The sequence below is a fragment of the Daphnia magna genome, unplaced genomic scaffold (genome assembly GCF_020631705.1).
Source record: "Daphnia magna isolate NIES unplaced genomic scaffold, ASM2063170v1.1 Dm_contigs021, whole genome shotgun sequence".
NCBI lineage: Eukaryota > Metazoa > Arthropoda > Branchiopoda > Diplostraca > Daphniidae > Daphnia > Daphnia magna.
The window spans coordinates 380323-400619 of NW_025533118.1; the positions used below are offsets into that span (position 1 = coordinate 380323).

Consider the following 20297-nt stretch of genomic DNA (forward strand, 5'->3'; position numbering starts at 1 on the left):
TTTTAAGAGCTGCAGGAATGAAATTGCTCGATTTCTGAGTAACTAATAAAATACCGACAGGATTGCCGGGCCCGTTTACAAAGAAGAATTGATATTTCCTCCTTTGTTGGTACCCTAACTTTTAGTAATTTTTCTTTACAAATAGCCCCCTTGTCAGCCACCCTTTTGAAGACGTCCTGATCATAACTTAATCGTCATAAACTCATAAACATTAGTAAACTAACACAAATACCTGCTTTGAATAGGTACCCGACCAGGTACACATTTCCTCAGTACAGCTTATTTGTTCATTAATCTGTGAAGAAACCATGCAGACTTGCAGCAACCCAGCTACATGGTTGCACACCTCACCTAAACTAAAGATAAGGTTTGCAATAAGCAAGTGCAAAAAAATTTTTTTTTAACAACTGGTTTTTGAATAACATAAAGAACCATTCAATTTCAAAGTCCAACCAGCCCCGGTCTCCCCTATCTTATTTATATTTTTGGAAATGCCGGTATTAACATGGCGTTTATGGGGGGAAAGGTGGTGTAGGGGAGAGTGGGGGTAATTGATACACTTTTTGGTTTTTTGTATATCTTGAAAACAAAACTAAAAAATTAAAAATAAAAACTATATAGGATTGTAGTCTATTTTCTCAGCTACTAAAGAAGATTTTTTTTTTATGAGAAAAAATTAAGTTTAATAGTAGTAAATTGTAAAAAACTGAGGTCGCTTCGAGTGTTTCAATTGCCATGGTAGCAGGGCAATTGAAACGGTGTGTCGGGGCAATTACAACGTGGGTTTTCCCATAAGGAAGCTTCTTTATACCCACATAAAATCAAAATCACGATATCTCAGCCGCCACAACTGCTAGTGTGATCAAATTTTACCATTAGGTACAATGCGATTTACAGATTTTTTAAATATGCTTATGGTATATCGTAATTTAGTTTAAAATATTTAAATAATTAAATTAAAAAAAAAAACATTAAGCAACATGCTTTTTTTAAATAAATCCCAAACAGCTAATACAAGTATTATAGTTGTGTTAATATGATGATTTACATTTGTTGAAATGAATTACGTCAAATACTTGCAAAAAATGCAACCACTCGTAGACAGGGAATATAAACAAAGTGTTTCAATTGCCCCACAATAGGGTCATCGTCACATTTAATTATTTAAAATTATTTAAGAATGCAAGGAAAAAATAAATGACATTAAGTTGTAGAAAAATGAATTGAAATTAACTAAAACTAGTTTATTTCTAAAGCATAGCGTTTTAGGGGACAAAACAAAAAAATTGAAAACGCAAAATTAACAGACGGAAAACAAAAAAAATGTTTTTTTCGAGATATCTTAAAAAGTTTTTAATAAAAAAACTCGGTTATTTTTCTAAACTTGTAAACCCCCTCATTCTATTAACCCAAATTTTTTCAAGAAAATCCCTCTTATACGGCGAGAGAAACAATTTTTGTTTCAATTTCCCTGTGTCTCAATTGACCCCACTCTCCTCTACAAAAGCGTATGGACGATACTTTAGCGCCCTGGGTGTAACTCCTACAATTTTTACATGTGAAGATAACTTTTAGAGCACTTTCTGTTCTGATAGAGGAAAAAAGAAAAAAAAATTAGTCCTTACCAGTAAAAAGATATTTAAGTTTCCTAAGACCCGTAGCGCCATAAGAATGCACTAAAAAACGGGGGTGTACCTAATCGTTTTGTGGGTACTGTATTTTTTTAAAATTACAAGATGAAGTAAGGATACACAATGGAAATTAACAGCACACAAAACAATGTGTGATGCTGTCCAATATGTTAAGTGTGGCTGGTATCAGATTTCGATTTAAAGAACAGATGTCGTTTTACCGTGTCAAGTAGTCTTCAGTTGATGATTTTGAATGTCAAAAGGTTTTATTTTAGATTTTGAATGTCAAAATCTATAATGAGTAATTTTTTCGTGATTTTTTTTTATTTAAACCATTTAAACATTTTTCTTTTGATTAATGCGAAAATAAATCATTTTTTAAAATCAAAATCATTCTTTTGCGAAAAACTGAATCATAAGATGGATTTGACAATCGTCATCATTCTTTCTAAAATATCAGATATTGGTGAAAACTGCGCCTTTTATTTTTTTTGTACACAACGTACACTGATTTTGCTCTTGCTGTATTTTTTTTTTAAATAGAAGAAAATAATGACAAGCGTGAGGATGAAATTGACAGGCAAGCACAGAGGGGGAGAGAGGGGGGAAGAGGGAATGGACGTGGTAGTTTATCCCGGGCATCACGTTGAAGGGCTAACAAAATTCAGGCAAATCGAACTTTTTTTGTGAAAGTGAAAAAAATGAAAACATGACAAATTTACCCCAGGGAATCGCAAATGTTCTGTGCAAGCCTGGAAATCGACAAAGAGATTTCCAATGTTAGAAATTCGAAGTAACCCCGGTAGAAGACCTTTTTATGGAATGTTTAATGCAAATATTAGCTATGCTAACAAATATATGTTTATTTGCAAGCAAAAAAAGTTAACGTCATTTTGATTTATGATTTAAATTGCGATTTAAATCATTTCTAGAAAATTATTTTATTCAAAATTCAAATTTTCGCGATTTTCGTGAATTGCCCCCCCCCCCGAACCTTGCCCGTGAGGGCAGCTCTGTAGGTGACAGCGGGCCCACCTGTCTACAGGTAACAAAAATGGGGTAAATAAAGGAAACTTCACTACGTTGGAGGTAGCGAAAGGACAAAACCAAACAAACCAAATAAAAGAGAATGAAAATGTGTGGCTCTTCGGCTATTCTGATGGGTTCACCCATCTACACGTTAACCAGGGATTACTCCCCTGTAAGCCCGTCTAGGTCCGCACAGGATCTGATGGTTTTCAGATGAGTTGCATATGGAGCAGTGACGCGGGTGAGGGCAATCTGAGACCTTCAAGTGTCCCGCAACGACCAAGGGAAGAAAGCACCCGAAACAGCGGTATTGCGAGAAAAGGAGTTCCAAGCAACATGAAGTTGCTGCAACCCACGATCCGCCGTCCACACGTTGACGTTCCTGCCTTTCCCACGTTGATTTTAAGGCAACAGAGGATGGAGGGAGTGTGGTTAGGTTGTAAGCTATTAATATTTTAACTTACTTTTTTATTGTCGTTTCTTGGAAAGTATATTTCAGTAGCACAAAAAATTGGGGAAAAACTCTTTAGGAACTGAATTGTGAAAAGTGTCTCTCTCTATTTTCTATTAAACAAAAGTTTTTATACGGGGTTCGTGAAGGTCGAACTACAAGAAAATTAAGTTGAATCGTTTGAAGGGTAATTTAGTCTGTAAGACGTCTAAGGAAGAAATTACATAGAAAAGAGGGGCGTATAGAAAATTAATGTTACGTAAGAATAAAGGGTAGGGGAAAAATAGGGAAAATAATAAAGAATAAATTTTTTTGGTTCTTTACATAGCTATCCGGTTCCAAAAGATTGCGTCTCGTAATCAATCAAGGTCAAATTTGGAACGTAATAGAAAGTGAGTCAAAACAAAACAAAGAAAACAACGTTAATTAATTCAACAGAACAGCTGTTTCTCGATGCGCTTGTCTTAGTGCGTCCCGGTGGAATTTGTTCCGTGGAGGTTCTCCTTGTAGAAAAGGGGCTGATGGGGCAAAAAATTCCGGGGTGGGTTGTTGAATAGAGGCGTGTAAGTTAACAATAGTAATGGGCGGGGATGGATTTGAGGAGTTTAATAACGCGGGGGTTACTTCTATATCATTATCAGATGTTTTGGTGAAGCAAGTGAAAGGGTTACAAGTACTTAGAAAAGAACCACAATGTATGTATCTTGCAATAAGGGAACCTACTCAACAAAAATGAAAGAAAAAGAATTCGATAAATCCCATCCCTAGAAGACTACAAATGCTACTTGACCAACTAAGTAGGGTAAGTAAGTAAGATTTGAAAGCTAGCAGACGACGGAAAGATTAGATTTTTGTTTACAATTTGTATCGATACTACCCAACAGCAATTAATCTTTTTAATGCTGAATGTTCACTATAGACTGCTGGCGAAGTAGTATAATACAAGGCTAGTGATACTGAGGCAGTGGGTTCAAACCTGATCGAAGAAACTTTTTCAGCATTTTTATTGTTGGGAAAAGCTTGCTTCAATGATTTTTTGATGGGATTTTAGAAATCGGTTGCGCAACAGACCTATACTTTTTGAATTATAATGTTTCTTATTGTAATTTGAATTAGTAATTAATTTAATTAAAAAAGAATTAGTAATTACGGTGGCAACCCTGATATCAATATTAAACAAATTTGCTATCCAGCCAAGTATAGTGTTACAGACGACGATAATTTTAGATTTTGGTCTGCATTTTGTATCGATACGAACCAACAACAGTCAATTCTACGCAACGCAACAGTTACACAACTTGAATGGCGTAGTGGTATAAGACGATGCTCATAACAACAAGGAGTGTCGATTCTAATAAGCAACATAACTTTTTTTATTGCACATTAGTATGGGAAAATGGTAATTTGACAGTCGTAATCGTTGATAATTTGAAGGTTTGACTTTTACTATTTTCTATTTGATTTTCTATATGGAAAATTATATCGATTGTCGTTCATATAGTTTACTTTAACTCTAGCATAAACTGAAAAATATTACAGGCAGCTACAGCTCTGTGGTATCATACAGTATTTGGGATTCAAAGTATCGAAGTTCAAATCTCACTCCATCCACATCTTTTATTTCGTATAGGGTATTAACATTTATTTTTCGTGTTCTTTGCGTTTTGACTATTTTGCAATTAGAAATCATCTTAATTTTTTCGTTTAGCATGAAAAATAAAAAAATTGGATGTAAAATTCGATAAAAATATAGATAAAACTAGCTTTCTAACATACTGTTTAGCCTTAAGAAAAGCAGACGATGATCAGTTCAGATTTGTATTGTGCAATTTATATCGATATTCGGTAACAAAATATTTGATCTTTGCATGGCACACTTGTTTATCTTCTCAATAGCTCTGTGGATAAAGACAGCAAAGGTTCAGAGTTCAAATCCAGCAATATGAATGGATCTATTCTTACTTTTTTGTATTTGACAATACGCCATCTATTGAGTACGGGAAAAACTACTTGGAAAGTATCGATACAACGATATATCTAAAAATATCGACTATCTAACATTTATCTAAAAATCTCGATATATCGTTAAAAAATTTAGATAGTCGCCAACACTAAGTTGTTGTTCGACGTCACGAATTCTTTCTATTTTACTGTTGTTAGTCAGGTAACGTTGAGCGATACCTGTTTCCACAAGCCTTAGTTTGCACTGTTGAACTTCTCTTAACGATTCTTTCCAGACAATGGTCACTAGGTTGTGAGAAACGGATCCGTTGATCCCTCCCGGTATATCGCCAATGGGTGAGCTTATCGTACAGTTAGCGCACTCAGTTTCTAAAGTAACTTCTTCTAATCGACAGTTGATCAGCTGATCAGCTGTGACTTGAAGCTAGCTACCCTGCACATTTGGAATACGTTCAAACGACCACTTATTGTTTCCTAAGTAGTCCATGCTTTTGCCATGGAACCATCGGGAATCACGTATTTTTTCACATTCATGTGCATTGACTTCTATTGGCACTCTTGATTGACTTGGAGTTTGCCAACCCCAGAAGTCAGTATAGATGTGTTTCTTTTCCAGCCACATGATACACGAATGGCCAACAAAACGGGTGATTTGGGGAAGAGTAGAATAGACATTATAATATACTGGAATAGCGGGAAGGGGGCTTATTTGATAATCACAGTCATCGCTAGTGAATTTTAGGAACCCTTTTGCAGTGTTCTGTCGAATAAAACTTTCGAATAAAATTTCGAATAGAATAACGCAAAAATTCGAATATTTATTCGTTATTCGTCGAAAAAAAATGTTACTTATTCGTATTCGTTATTTTTATTCGTTGTAACTCCAAATTGTATCATTTCGAATACAATTTCGAATAAGTATTTTTATTTTTTTTCGGCAAAAAATTTCATTTTTATTGCTGTTTAATACAAATATTTTCGATTTTTAAAGGCCTAAATTCCATTTTTATTCGACATTCCAGAGCCATAGACCCCTGGTTGCTCCACTATGACTATTTTCCCTCTCAGAAAAGGGGTACCCTTTTGCGGGAAACACTAGACGTTTTCCACCAGACGAGGACGCCTCTTGCGGGTGTGTTGGTGTTCACTCCACGCACAGGCTCATTTATAGCCAGGTGGCGCTTGCAACAGGCGGAAAATTACTCTTACGCTCCGCCCTAAAATCCTCGTTTTTTCGTATAGTGTTCCCGCGAGAAGGTGGTACCCCTTTTCTGAGAGGGAACATAGCCATAGTTGAGCAACCAGGGGTCTATGACTCTGGATATTTTAATTGAAAATTTATTCGTTATTCGTATTTGCGAATAAAACATCCTTTTTATTCGTTATTCGTTATTCGTATTCGTTTGTACTACTTATTCGTATTTGTTTACAAAACATATCAAGTTTTTTCTTATTCGATAGGGGAGACCGGGGTTATATGGTCTGCGGGGTAAGATGCTCGTTTGGCTCTTATTTGTATCCATTTGAAATTTCACTTTTTTCAGAATAGCCAAAATGTGTATTTTTATTCATAGATGGCCCCCACCAAAAAATTTTTCGTCCGCACTTCATTCGTAAAGTTTTAATCGTCAAAAACGTCTTTTAGTTTTGCCGACCAACTTTTTTTTGTGGACTATTTTTCTTTTTTCTTCTAAGGTATGAATAACATATTTGTGTAGTGATGTTTCGTAGATAGCTTATTCCTCAAGCTATTTTTCGGTTAATTTTTTTTTCTGTAGTTAAATTCCCTTAAATTCTATTTTAATAATTCGATGAAAATGACTCATGGGGAAGGTTGGCCATTTTTCCATGGGGCAAGTTGGCCAACATGAGTTCGTCTGTCAAAGTGAGCCTATTCAAATTTTCTTCTTGTATTTTTGCAGAAAAATGAGAAACTACGTTAGAAAAACTGACAGAGTAAAGGTCCCATCTGATGTAATTGACAGAGCAGTTGCAAAGGTGTTGGACGAGGGAAAATCAGTTTATATTGTAGCTATTCTTTTTAACATTCCAAGAAGAAGTCTTACAAGATTTGTTGAAAACAAGAAGAAGTCAGGTTTAGAAGAACAAAACAGGCCTAATAGTGTTTCTCCAACCCATCATGGGTATTCATCTGCGCGCCAGGTAACTGTTTTGTTATAGTTTATGTTAATATGAGCTTATGTGTGTAAACATTTATCGTGCAGGTTTTCAACAAGGAAGATGAGGCTCTGCTAGCTGATTACCTTCATCGTTCAGCAGATATTTACTTTGGATTGTCCCCAATTGATGTTAGAAAGCTGGCTTATAATGTTGCCACAAAGAGAAATCTAAAAATCCCACCTTCGCGGACTGAAAAACTTTCAGCTGGACCAAACTGGTTTGCATCATTCATGAAACGCCATCCTACTCTGGCAATAAGAAAACCTGAGGCTACTTCCCTGGCAAGAACCTCATCATTTAACATCCACAATTGTGATTTGTTCTTTGACAATTGTCAAAGATTGTTGGTGAGAGAAAAAATTGGGCTTGAATGCGTCTGGAACATGGACGAAGTTGGTGTTACTACAGTTTCAACACCTGAAAAGATCGTAGGTCGCAAAGGCCAGAAACAAATAGGTAAGCTTTTTGTGTAGCCTATCTTTCATTGCATATGCTTAATTATTCATACAATTTCTATCCATTTTCCAGGATCAATTGTTTCAGGAGAGAGAGGGGTGTTGGTTACGGTTTGTTGTGTAGTTTCCAGCTACGGCAATACTATTCCACCCTTCTTTTTCTTTCCTCGGTAAATTTCATTATTTTTAATAAAGTAATTTGTCTTTTCTTACATTTCTTTTTGTTCTATTTCAGAGTAAATTTCAAGCTAAGACGGCTCTGTAGTAGGCCCTATGTCGAATGTAAGGCCAACTTGCCCCAACTCAAAGGGCAACTTGCCCCGGCGGTGGGGTAAGTTGGCCACTGAAAGTGTCGCAATAAAAAGTTGTTTTGGTAAAAACTATTTCTGTATTGTTTATTTTTTCGATGCCACCTTTTAGGCGAGATATTAATGAATATTAATAAAAATAAAAAAAAATTAATTTTATTTATAATAGGCCTGTGAGGGACCGGTGTGTGAAAAGTGAGCCAACTAACCCCGGTCTCCCCTAGAACACTGCTCTTTTGGGCTGAGAGGCCGTACAATTACAAATAGTGATGTTAAGAGCATGAAGGCGACAGAAAAACGGTATGATGAGGAGAGATAGAAGACATAATCTATGAGAAAAGTAATTTCAAAATCAATTTCAGGGATCCATTCTATGAATAATTAAGATTACTAAAGTCTGATATTGTTCAACTATTACTAAAAATTAAAGAAATCAGTTAATACGCAATAATTAGAATTTAAACACGGCTTAAAGATAATTTGAGTGATTCGTACGTGATTTACAAAATAAAAAATTACAGCAATACAATTTCAGAATTCGACAACTGGTTTTAAAAGATTCCGAGGACGTTAACCGAGGCGACGCTCTGGTTGTATGGGTAAGATTGACGTCTCTGGAATCGGGTTAGAAGGTAATGAAATTGTTGGTAAACTTATCATTAAATTTGTGAGTAGGAGGAATTGTGGGTGGGGGTCTCATCAAATTTTGAGTAGGAGTTTCTTTTTCACAAGGAATTTGTTCTAACTCAGACTGAAGGTTTGTTTCTAGGGGTAGAGGAAAAGTTTCGAGTTCATCTACGGTTTCTTGTACGAATTTTTCGGCTTGTTTCTCAATTCTTACATCTAAAAAGTCGACACCTGGTTCGTCTTTCAAGATCATTGACTCAAATAGGGGTTTTATTCGATTCACATGTACAAGCTGAGTTTGTTTTCCTACGTCTTGTTGTATTTCCACAGTACTATTGTTTAGTATGGTCATTTTAGCTCTTATACCTAGGACAATTAGTAATTTGAATTTTTTTTTGCACTATTTATACTTACTTTTTAAGGAAGTGTAAAAAACCCGTACAAAATCGTACTGTATCTTCACATATAAATTTGCAATTGAAAATTTTAAAATCAGAAATGGGGGTCTAATTGTAAATATTTTATTGTTTTGAGTACATGTAATCAAACTTTATATGTTAATAAACGTGTGTTTCAAATTTTTATGTTCTTTATGTAGATTTACTATTTTTTTGTAAATTTAGGAGTTACTCAAATCGGTTTCCGCGTCGAAATTTTTTTGCCGTGTTTAACACGGCGATTATGGCGGCACGCGTCATCTTAAAATTAATGCTGCATATCAACGAAATAACATTAAAATCCCCAAAAACTCTGGTTTTTTAGCCTATATAACCTAGTTTACTTTGTATTTATTATATTTTATGAGAATAACACAGCAGAAAAGTTATTTACATGAGTAAAAGTTGCAGCGGCCACCCAATAAATGTTACCTTGGCGGGTGTTTTGTAAAACATTTGGGAATTTTGAAAAAAGGTAGTTTTTTCTAATGTAAATAACTTTTCTGCTGTGTTATTCTAAAAAAAAATTTCAAATTACTAATTGTCCTAGGTATACCCCCCTTTTTTAGCTAAAATGACCATACTAGTTGCTTACTTTCAAAATTCGAAAAGGGCCTATAAAACGTGGATTGAGTTTTTTACTAATTCCCGCCAAGGGCGTTCGTATCTCCAGTAAAACTTTATCTTTTACGTTAAATTTTTGCTCTTTTACGCGTTTATCGTACTGGGCTTTTTGTTGTTTTATCAAGGTCCGTAATTGCCCGAGCCTGTTCTAGAAGTTGATTATATGATAGCAATTCTCTTGTCTCCTCGCCTATCAGGGGTTTGACTACGGTTTCGTCTTGAAACGATACTTGCATATTCAGTACTTTGTTCCACTGATCATCATTTCTCAATTCTTTAATTTCATTGGAATCAAGAAGATCAATATCGGATTGATGTGGGCTATCACTATCTAGTTCGACACCTAGATTTTCGTTATTTCTAAAAATTGACGTCGAGCCGCTTCCTGATACCTGATCGTAAGGGAGTGAATCTTTCACGTACTGATCGAACAAATCTTTGTATTAGTGGCCCTTTTCTTACAGATCTTCTTTCTAAAGTGGTTTCTAAACCGCTATCCTCATTTGCCCTCATCTTTTATAACGAACTAATTTCTAACAAAGCATGTTCTTTTATAACTATGAAAAGTTATCAAAAAATTTCAACCAAATAGGAAGCCAACAAACGAAGAGAAGGCAATAAGTAGCACTAATTACCATAAAAATTTAAAACAAACAATAAAACAAAAAAACACACACGCTATTCAGCTTAACACGAAAGCCGAATTCGACTCCGCTGCCACCAAATGTAAGCTATTAATATTTTAACTTACTTTTTCATTGTCGTTTCTTGGAAAGTATATTTCAGTAGCACAAAAAATTGGGGAACAACTCTTTAGGAACTGAATTGTGAGAAGTGTCCCTCTCTATTTTCTATAGAACAAAAGTTTTTATACGGGGTTCGTGAAGGTCGAACTACAAGAAAATTAAGTTGAAACGTTTGAAGGGTAAATTAGTCTGTAAGACGTCTATGGAAGAAATTACATAGAAAAGAGGGGCGTATAGAAAATTAATGTTGCGTAAGAATAAAGGGTAGGGAAAAATAAGGAAAATAATAAAGAATAAATTGTTTTGGTTCTTTACAGGGTACCACGTACTTAGGCTCGTCCAGTTGGCTGACGGGGTTCTAACGCGTTTGGCGAAGAAGAGACCCGATGTAGTTACTCATCAGGGTCTCCCTTTCAGAGTGGTTGTGTACGTCTACGATGGTGAGGTCCACGTTCACATTGTCCAGCTCCTCGTAAAGGCGTTTTACCACCAGTTGGTGGGCATAGACTGCGTCAATAGCCACTTTTCTTGCTTTCAACAGTTCTTGCTGACGTTCACGCAGATTGGTGGTACACTCCTTTTCGCTTTCACAAGATATCTTGACCTTTTCTTTCACGGATGCGGTGGATGGAGGTGGATTTCCGGCCAAGTTGGAGCGTTCACAAAGTCACAGCCGAGAGTTTGAATTCACGTGTTTACTTTGCTAGAGTGATAGGATGACTGTTGTTGGCATAGGACATGGGACTAAACAGCAACCAATATCTTGGGTCAAAACTTTGGGCTTTGCCCTATAACTTTTGAACTTGGATATAGGTGGCGCTGAAATTCGTAATCATTCTACTGCACCTTTACTGAAATATTAACTTTGCAAGTTACACAGTGTTATTTTTACTTATTTTTACCAGTTTTACGTTTCAATACGTCTACATTTTGACATGTTGTACCAGGATTCTTTTTCACAATTTATACTAAATTTACGACTTTATAACGCCAATTTCTCCTCAGACGACATAATTTTCTTCATTTTACCGTAAATATTATATTCTTTGGCCGTAGCCAAACCACAAAATTTAGTCACTGGACGAATACAGGGGTTTTTTTGGTTACTGATCATGACTTTCACCACTCGAACAACGTTATCGGACTCACTGGGCAATAACTTCTATCACTTTGCCTAACGGCAACTTTCCACGTAATGTATTTTCGGCTCTATGCCAAGAAACAAGTCTCTGACGGTGACGTTTGGCTGATTTTCAATTCATTTTCTTCTTTCTGTCAGATGGGGAACGTATTCACGTAGCCACTGTTCACTGTTCCAAAAATATTGGAGGATGGCTTGACTTTGTAGAAACTACTTATTAGTTACGTCAACGTTCTCTGTATCCGCCAGCTTTAGGGGAGTATACGGACGGGCTCCTGCATGTAGAAAATGGTTCGGTGTCAGCGGGTCGAGTTCTTCTGGATCCATACTAAGATGCATTAACGGCCGGGCATTTAAGAGGACTGCTACTTCGGCAATTACCGTTCTGAGAACTCGATCTGTGACTAGACGATTTCCCACGCTAATTTTTATGGTTTTTTTGCAGGATTGCAACGAATCTCTCCCACACTCCGTCAAAATGGGGTCCATGCGAGGGAGAGAAATTCCACTCAATATGCTGGCAGGACATTTTTGCTTGAATTTCTTGATGTTGCTCGACTAGTTCTTGTAGGGCCTGGCGAAGCTCTTGTTCGCCTGCGACAAAGTTGGTTCCGTTGTCGCTGTAAACCACCTTTGGCTTCCCTCATAGGCTCACAAATCGAGCAAAGCGAAGAAGAAATTTTTCAAAACTAAGTTCATCGGCTACTTCCAAGTGAACAGCTCTTGTTGTTAGGCATGTGAACACACACACCTAACGTTTTTCATGTCTACGTCCTCTTCCACCCACTGGAACTGTTAGAGGGCCGAAGTAGTCGACTCCCATTTATGTGACTGCTGGAAGATATGGGGTGAGTCGATGGACTGGTAACCAATGTTGCCCCCCGATAATCTTTTCGCAGATCAATCTTTTTTCCAATCACATTTAAAAGAGTTGATCTGCGCTAAACTCATGTGGAAAAGTATCTTATTTCCACTCAATCTTTTCCAAAATCAGACATCAATTGATCTCTCTCATATTGATTGACATCCGATAGGAATACATCCGCTCATCAAAAGCCTGCTTAGTGGTTCTTACAACCTGAAACCCCCCAAACCCAGATATGCATATCTAGGAAATAGAAATAACAATGATTATTCGTGGGATCCAAACGGGGTGGTAATAACCCGGACAGGAATTTTTTCTTGGTCCAATGATGTTGCCGATCCAGAATCTGTCATCGGCTCAAGATCTGAATCGCACATTGGCCTGGGTCGTTTTTAACTTGAAATGTCATGCTTTACCCGTTTCTAATATGCCAATGTTGTTAAATAAAGGCTCGCTGATGTTCTATCAGAAAGTAAATTTTAATGTTTGCACAGCAGACATGGACTAGGTTAGGCAAATCAAGTTTTGGAATGACCCGGGCCGATGTGCGATTCCGATTTGCAGCCAATAACGGCGCAAAACAACATTGAGCTAACATTAACAATTGCAACATCCAAAATTAAAAAGTACCCTAAAACAAAACAATTGCTTTAAACATAGTAAAATTAAGGAGGGAAAAACCTAGCCAGATTTCCCGGATTTGAACGCTAGACAACTATACAAAAACGTAATATTTCAGACGCTTTAACCGCTTAGCTATTTCTATACATTTATAGTGATATTTTTTTCCGGAGTAATTCCGGAATTCCGTTGAAAACTTAGAACAAATTTCCCTCTGAAAATTAAGTAATTTTACATTTAGTATGTCGTTACAGATATTTATTTTTTACTGATAAGAGGCAGTATCCTAATATCCCTAACTTTTAGATGGAAACTTGGATAAAGTCTATTTTACCCGACCAAAGTTACTTTGTTTTTACTTTACTTGTACTGAATTCAGAGACCCAAATATACTAAACCGTTCTGCATCTACTGGTTGACAGAATACTAGTTATTTTAGAATCACAATGTTGCCAAAACATAGTAAGGCAATGTTGCCGTCATTAAATGGTAATATGTATTAAATAGTGTATATAATATGCAAAAATTTAATCGAATGCAGTGTTGGGTAGCTCAGTGGTATAGCACTGGATGGCTTTGAGTATGGTCTATGGTTCAAATCTAAGAAAGGTAACATATTTTTAGTTAATGATATTAAATGACTGTTTATGTAAAATAAAGTTACTTTACACCTTATTATTCATCAATTATCATACTTAAAAAACTAAAGTTTAAGAAAAAAGTTTAGTATAAGTTTAGTAAAGTTGAGTAGTAGTATTTCTATATCTAGTCTGACAAACATATAGTTAAGTAATACTTCACTAATTTTATTTAGGTTAAATTGGTTTTCTGTATTTAATGTACACCAGTTAATAAGATTATTATTTTGAATGGATCTAGTATTTTCATGTCATTAAAGATAATATTTTAAGGTTTCTTTATACAATGTTTAAAGTTACTGTTGTATAATTGGTTAGCTCAGTGGTATAGCAATTGATTGCTAAGAATAAGGCTTATGGTTCAAATCTAGCTGTTGTATGAATGTTTATATTTATATGGTTGAATTTAGTTTATTCAATTTGTTATTAAGTTAAATAAAGTAAAATTACTATTTACCTTACTATTCAAATTTTGATTGTTATGTTATTACTTGTTATGTCTTCCACATATTTATGGTCCATTATTTCCCTCTGGATAGTTCCTTGTTTTCCACCTTTGCCAGATCGGATATGCGCTAAAAAATAGGGCTTAGAAGAATTATTATTTTTTACTAAAAATTTATTATACTTACTTTTTAAGTATTCATTCGTAAAAATTTACGACATCAATTCACTCATGAATTTATAAATAGTGTAGTGGAATTTTTTTATAGTTTCTATACTCCAATCTTCTGAGACGATTTCGTTTATCTTTTTTCAAGGTGTTTTTTTCACACGCACAGGGATAGTAAATGGCTGACTGGGTGGATAGTTCTGTTAAAATTAAATTTTAGTCATGTAATTAGTTAAAATTTTTAGATTTTATGTAGTAATTATTATCGTCAACTCGATGTTTTCAATTGTTAAAACGGATTCATCAGATAATTTATTATTTATAGTTAAATCTTCTTCGTTGTTTATGAATTTCTAATTTTTGTTGATTTTCTATTGAACCACATTTTCCTTTGATAATTTTTCATTTTTTCCATCTCTGTTAATTATGTAAGTATAATCTGGGAGCAGTCAATGTTTTGTATTTGACAAAAGTTATGTATTTGATCAAATAAAATACATGTATCTTAAAATACATGGTATTCCAAATACATTTTTTTCATTAATTGGTCAAATACCAAATAAAATAAAATACAAATACCAAATAAAATACCAAATACTCCAAATTTTAATATTGTGACTAGTCCAACAACATTTCTTCATTTACATGTCCTGTCAAGTTTGATACAGGGAAAAAATTTGCCTGCTTCTAAGTTACATTTAAAAGATTTCTTATTAACCTATTGCTGGGATTGAACAATATAGTCATGAGAAATACCTTTGTTTAGCTAAGTCGAGCTATGCATGAGTCTGACATGTGAAAGTCCAACGCACCACTATGCAGTATGCAAGAATATCCACTTTCCACTGATCCAATCTTTGAAAATGAAATTCCAATGAGAATGGACGGAGATTGGACTGTTTGACTGTCAAATCAAATTATAATAATAATTTATCAAATTAAGGTTACATATCAATAGTTCAATACCTTTTACCTTACCTTCCCATTTCCCAAATAGTATAAACACTTGTTTGCTCTCTTGTAGCGTAGCACATAGCAGACAATCCACGCGACTCCTAAAATATTGTCACGGGCAATCTAGTTAGCACACTCGTTGTTGAGAAACCACTTGCAAAAGGCACCGCAATGCTGGCCAATCGACACGGCACAGGACAAGGCGGTGGTCTTCACCATCGGCTCTACACTTATCTATTCTAACACTTCGCCGATGATGCCCCTAATGGGTCTACAACCAACTTAGGCTACACACACGCACTCTCACACACTAACACACAAGCAATATACAGGCAAAATGAGCAAACTCGGACGAGAGAACAGATGCGACCGACCGACGCAACAAGTAGACACAATCGGGATAGGGACTTTTGGGCTAGTTGCCCAAAGGACTCCAGGTTTTCCGACACTTGGACTTCTGGCACTCGACACTTGGAGGACCGGTTCGCGACAGGAGGACATCTGTCTAGCGACGTTAGGACTACCCACACAGCACAGCTTCCTCTTGGGACCCTCCCAATAGGCTCTTGGCCTCCCAAGCTTTTATTAGACCTCCCAATGTTGTCCTGAGGAAGGTTATCGGATTTGCGTATACGGCATCATTCGTAAAATTTACGCTGTTCTATTTATAATGTTTTCAGGATGCCTTTTGTATGGTAAGATTTTATCAGTATTTCTTAATTTTCGCTTGATTTGCGAATTTTTTTGTTTTGTTTTGGTTTCGTTTATTTGAATTATTTCTTAATTGTTTCTACAAATAGCATCCACCACATCACTTTGCCATCCGTAATTCAGCTGTATATGCAGCATCGTGTTGTGTTAACTGAAATCGTTTGATGTGCTGGCAACACGTAAAACGATCAATCACTCTTTTTTCAACCTTAGCCGCTATTGTGGCGGTACGGGATAGTCCCAATTCCGACCGCTAGGTGGCGAACGATAGAAGACGCGTTAGGGAAGGAGAGACCGGCAGTTGGGCGCGAGACGTAGAGCAGAGCAGGCAGAAGAGCATCGTCCTCCAACATTTCAGTTTTGTTTCTTTTGTGTTTTACCTTACCGGATTTGTGCCGTCAAGGTGTGGAATACACTAAATTTGCGAGTGATCCAGCCGAACAGTGACTTTATCTTTAATTTCCCAGCCATCCGGCGACATTTGGTGTCAGAAGTGGGATCGAGTGCTCGCTTCCCGTGGCTGCGACGGCGTGGTGACCCCTTGCTAAAACTGATCATTCGGCTTTATCGGAAACATCCAGCTTGCTGAGGCAGATTTCAACATCCATCGACATTCTCCGGAAGAAAATCTTGTCGCTGAACGTGGCATTTGGGTGTTTGGGAGCGAATTTCATCCCGATTTGCTGGGTTTTGTGGCGGATTCTTCCCATTCTTGGCGCCAAACCAACATGGCGGATCGGTGAATAGACATTTCTCGTTGCATTTTTTTGTGTATTTTTCAATTGCTGCTGGTAATTCGTCGAAAGGACGTTTCCAAGTAGATTTCAGCCTTTTTTTTATTTATTTACTTTTTTTATTTTTTTATTTATTTTTTATTTTTCGGCTTTGTGTTGTGTGGGGTATTTTGGCGCGCTTTTTCTTTGTGTGTGAAACAACAGCGGCTGGTGTTGCAGTGGCTGACGTTTATGCGTCGCTACCGCTGACATCCCTGCTGGTTGTGCAGAAGGGCATTTTTGTAAACCAACAACGGCTAGTGTTGCAGTGGCTGACGTTCATGCGTCGCTACCGCTGACATTCCCGTTAGTTGTGCGGAAGGGTATTTTTGTTGTTATACAACAGTGGCTGGTGTTGCACTGGCTGACGTTCTGCGTCGCTACAGCTGACATCCCCGCTGGTTGTGCGGAAGGGTAATTTTGTTATACAACAGTGGCTGGTGTTGCAGTGGCTGACGTTCTGCGTCGCTATTGCTGACATCTCTGACGGTCGGGAATAGAATAATTTGTAGACCAAAAATAAATAAATAGATAAAAATAAATTGGCAGTCATTTTATTTCGTTCTTCGTCGAGTTCGCCTTCTGGATATCGTTTTCTTCAACTGAAAAGTGGATTACATCTTCTCGTGGATTTCGTCAACTATTGCTGCATTCTGGAATTGAATTACCTGATATTCTTGCCTTGGTAATTTATCTAAAAAATCAATTTAAGTAGTGAAAATTCCTCTTGGCATTGCAAAACTATTCTATCATCAGGATTGAAATTTGAATCTCGTGGCCGTAACTGTACAGTCTACTTAATTCTCCATGCTCTACTCACTCTGAACTCTTGTTTTGTCAGTGCATTGATGCTCTAAGTTAGAGGTAAATTAGTTTAAAAGAATTACAGTCAAAATTTGTATTAATTTTTTTTTTTATCAGTGTTGCAGGCTTGCAGCATCATAGTTACAAAAACAACTTGGTCGTCAACGTCATACGTCAACATCAATTTATTCAAGGTAAATTTGATAATGAAAAGGGTTAATACTGCTAGCAGCACATCTCAGGCTCACATAAGGAGAATGCGTCGGGAGGCATATCAAAACGTGGAGGTTGCTAATTTGTCTCAGTTTCAAGTTGAACGTGACATCAACAGTATTTGTGAACCAGGTGATTTTTTCAACAATTTCTTTATTAAAACTGAATTTAATGTAATCCATTTTTTGGTACTTCATCTTTTAAGTATTTCAAGACTACACTAAAAGAAGTTTGGAATTTTTAAAAATCCAATTTCGAGAAATGACTGCAAAAATCGACGATCTTTTGGACTCAAGACCGAAACCGTGTATTTGTACAATACAAAGAATCGAAGAAAATGAACAGCAATTCCTTTTGCATTTGGATTCGTTCGATGCTATTGAACATCTTGAAAATTCAATGAAGGACCAACAATCTCGACAACCAATGGTAACAGTAAATATTCAGTTTTTATTATTTCCGTTTGCAACCTTTAATTTTTTTTCAGATCCTTTTGCTGCTCCGAATCGGTGGAATAAATCTCCAGAAAACGGTTTATGCAATAATGGAAAAGTTATTCTCATACGAAATTGGAACTAAGTTCACTTGGACGGGAAAATCCTCAAAAGGAATCGAGAAAGCTAAATTTTCTGATCTGAAGAATATCTATGCTGCAATCTCTGGTAAAGATCGATAAAGATAAATTTATTCTGGCTTAATAGTAACAAATTTTGCAATGTACTACAGGTGCCGTCCTCGGTAACAAAGACCTTGCTGGTGATGAGAAAACTACAGTTAAAGTGCAGTATCAAGTAACCGAGTGGCTTCGTCACTGTCAGCAGAATTTGAAAAGTCAAATGTAGTTGATGAATAAATAAAACATTTGAAAAATGTGTTTTGTTTATATGTATTCATTTTATCATAACAATTATTGCTGAAAATCGGAGCTGGGTACGGAATACTAGCCGGTATATATATGGTTAATTTGTTTCATTATGGGAGGTTATGGGGAGATCCTCGGGAAGGTGAGAGAGGTACTGAGGAGGTTATCAGGAAGCCACCAGGTAACCAAAAAGATGGTTTTTAGAGGAATTTAGGAAGCTCACAAGTAAGACTGAGGAGGAAATTAAGAGGATCTTGGGAGGTCCTGGGGAACCAAATGTGCTGTGTGGGTACTGGTTCCTGACGTTTGGGCGCGACAATCAATGTTGCTGAACCCAGCAAGTCCTTTACGAGATTACGACAAGTGAACTCCCGGGCCAGCGACGTTTGGACTCTTTTTCTTTCGGTAAGTATTTTAAATTCGATTGGTCTTCATATTTCATTGTAATTATTGTCTAGCTTATATTTATCTTATATTTATAGCTTGGATTTATCGGCTAGATTATAGATTCTCTTATTACTGTAATGTAAAAAAATTTAATACAATTACGTGAGTTTAGAGCCACTTGCAATAATTGTGTCATTGTTTTATTACTTTTTGGACATGTCCTTTAACGAAAACCAAAGTGATGTTTACGAATAAGTCGAGAATTTTGTGAAATCGCAAGAATGTCTGGCCAGCGAAGGCCTGGAGTTCGTGGACGGCAAGCAGTTGTTTAAGGGGCTTCCTTGCCTGTGTTATTTTTTAAGCCTTGTGTTATTTTTTAAGTTATTATTTTTTTTTCCTTATGTCCTGCCGAAGTGTAACCAAGCACTGTTTAAATTTACGTTTGATCGTGATTGCCATATGTGAATCTACCCAGAAAAATTGTACAACCGTGAACGAAGAATTTTGTATTTATGTTGTTTAATACATTAACATTTGAACTACAATCTGTTTGTGTTCTGAAGTCTGACTGGAACAAACATGGTTACCCATGATCGTTCCATTTCAGAATACAAGAAGGGTCAAAAGTCTGAGTGGAACAAACATGGTTACCCATGTTCGTTCCATTTCAGAATGCAAGAAGGGAAAGAAGTCTGACTGGAACAAACATGGTTACCCATGTTCGTTCCATTTCAGAGTACAATATTTACATAATTGTAATTAAACTTTTCTTCTATAATAAAAATAAATAAGTTATCCAGCCGATAAATGTAAGCACAAATATCTATACAATAATCATAGTCAATTAAAAACACCTATGTTCTTAACGATCCTTCAGCTGCAACAAATAAGCAAATCCGTGCGTCACTGGATTGGGAGTCCTTTTGTCGCTGGATGAGGAGTTCCTATGTCGTAAAGAACACTCGAAAAAAAAGAAAACAAAAACAAAAAGATTCCAAACGTCTATTACCCGGGAGTTCGAACGTCGATTGCCTGGGAGTCCACTCGTCGTTTAACTGGAAGTCTTTTCGTCGCTGAGTACTGGTCGAGTATTCTGCTAATTGGATTCAGCAACATTTTGTTGTGTGTCCAAATGTCGGGAACCACTAGTCCTAAAGTCGATGGGCAGATGTCCTGGCGTCGTGTGCCAGATGTCCAAGTGTCGGAAACCTGCAACCAAAAGTGGTTTACCCTGGAGTCCTTTTGGTAACTCGCCCAAAAGAGT

General features: G+C 36.5%; 2 protein-coding genes and 2 long non-coding RNA genes across 11 annotated transcripts in view; 2 read left to right on the forward strand and 2 right to left on the reverse strand.

The window, feature by feature from the left end:
* LOC116915655 (methyltransferase-like protein 24) overlaps positions 1-8810 on the forward strand; it is a 49829-nt gene extending 41019 nt beyond the window's left edge. For 3 of the 6 annotated variants that reach the window (XM_045180803.1, XM_045180805.1, XM_045180804.1), the window contains 5 exons: positions 6996-7236; positions 7299-7710; positions 7783-7879; positions 7945-8082; positions 8187-8810. In XM_045180803.1, coding sequence (XP_045036738.1) covers positions 7000-7236; positions 7299-7710; positions 7783-7879; positions 7945-8044 — 846 coding nt within the window. In that variant the 5' untranslated portion in view covers positions 6996-6999 and the 3' untranslated portion in view covers positions 8045-8082; positions 8187-8810. Of the gene's footprint in view, positions 1-6065; positions 6769-6794; positions 7237-7298; positions 7711-7782; positions 7880-7944; positions 8087-8186 lie in introns of those variants that run through there. The other 3 variants (XM_045180806.1, XM_045180801.1, XM_045180802.1) reach the window with 3 other exon arrangements.
* A 6102-nt stretch (positions 8811-14912) lies between these two features.
* LOC123477453 lies at positions 14913-15432 on the reverse strand. The gene is made up of 3 exons (XR_006652606.1): positions 15296-15432; positions 15086-15233; positions 14913-15016 (listed from the first exon to the last, which is right to left on the reverse strand). It is a non-coding gene; the product is annotated as an uncharacterized LOC123477453 (long non-coding RNA).
* Positions 15433-16128: 696 nt separating this feature from the next.
* LOC123477452 lies at positions 16129-18656 on the forward strand. 3 transcript variants are annotated; one of them, XM_045180809.1, is made up of 8 exons: positions 16129-16397; positions 16462-16733; positions 17317-17452; positions 17524-17631; positions 17689-17916; positions 17990-18213; positions 18272-18446; positions 18511-18656. In XM_045180809.1, exons 5-8 carry the CDS (start codon positions 17778-17780, stop codon positions 18624-18626), a joined length of 654 nt encoding a protein of 217 aa, XP_045036744.1. In that variant the 5' UTR covers positions 16129-16397; positions 16462-16733; positions 17317-17452; positions 17524-17631; positions 17689-17777; the 3' UTR covers positions 18627-18656. The 3 variants fall into 3 exon arrangements, with proteins under 3 accessions (XP_045036744.1, XP_045036742.1, XP_045036743.1); XM_045180807.1 differs by having other exon boundaries at positions 16129-16733; XM_045180808.1 differs by having other exon boundaries at positions 16129-16733; positions 17342-17452.
* Positions 18657-19524: 868 nt separating this feature from the next.
* Positions 19525-20024, reverse strand: LOC123477454. Its single transcript, XR_006652607.1, has 2 exons — positions 19888-20024; positions 19525-19805 (listed from the first exon to the last, which is right to left on the reverse strand). It is a non-coding gene; the product is annotated as an uncharacterized LOC123477454 (long non-coding RNA).
* Positions 20025-20297: the final 273 nt, after the last annotated feature.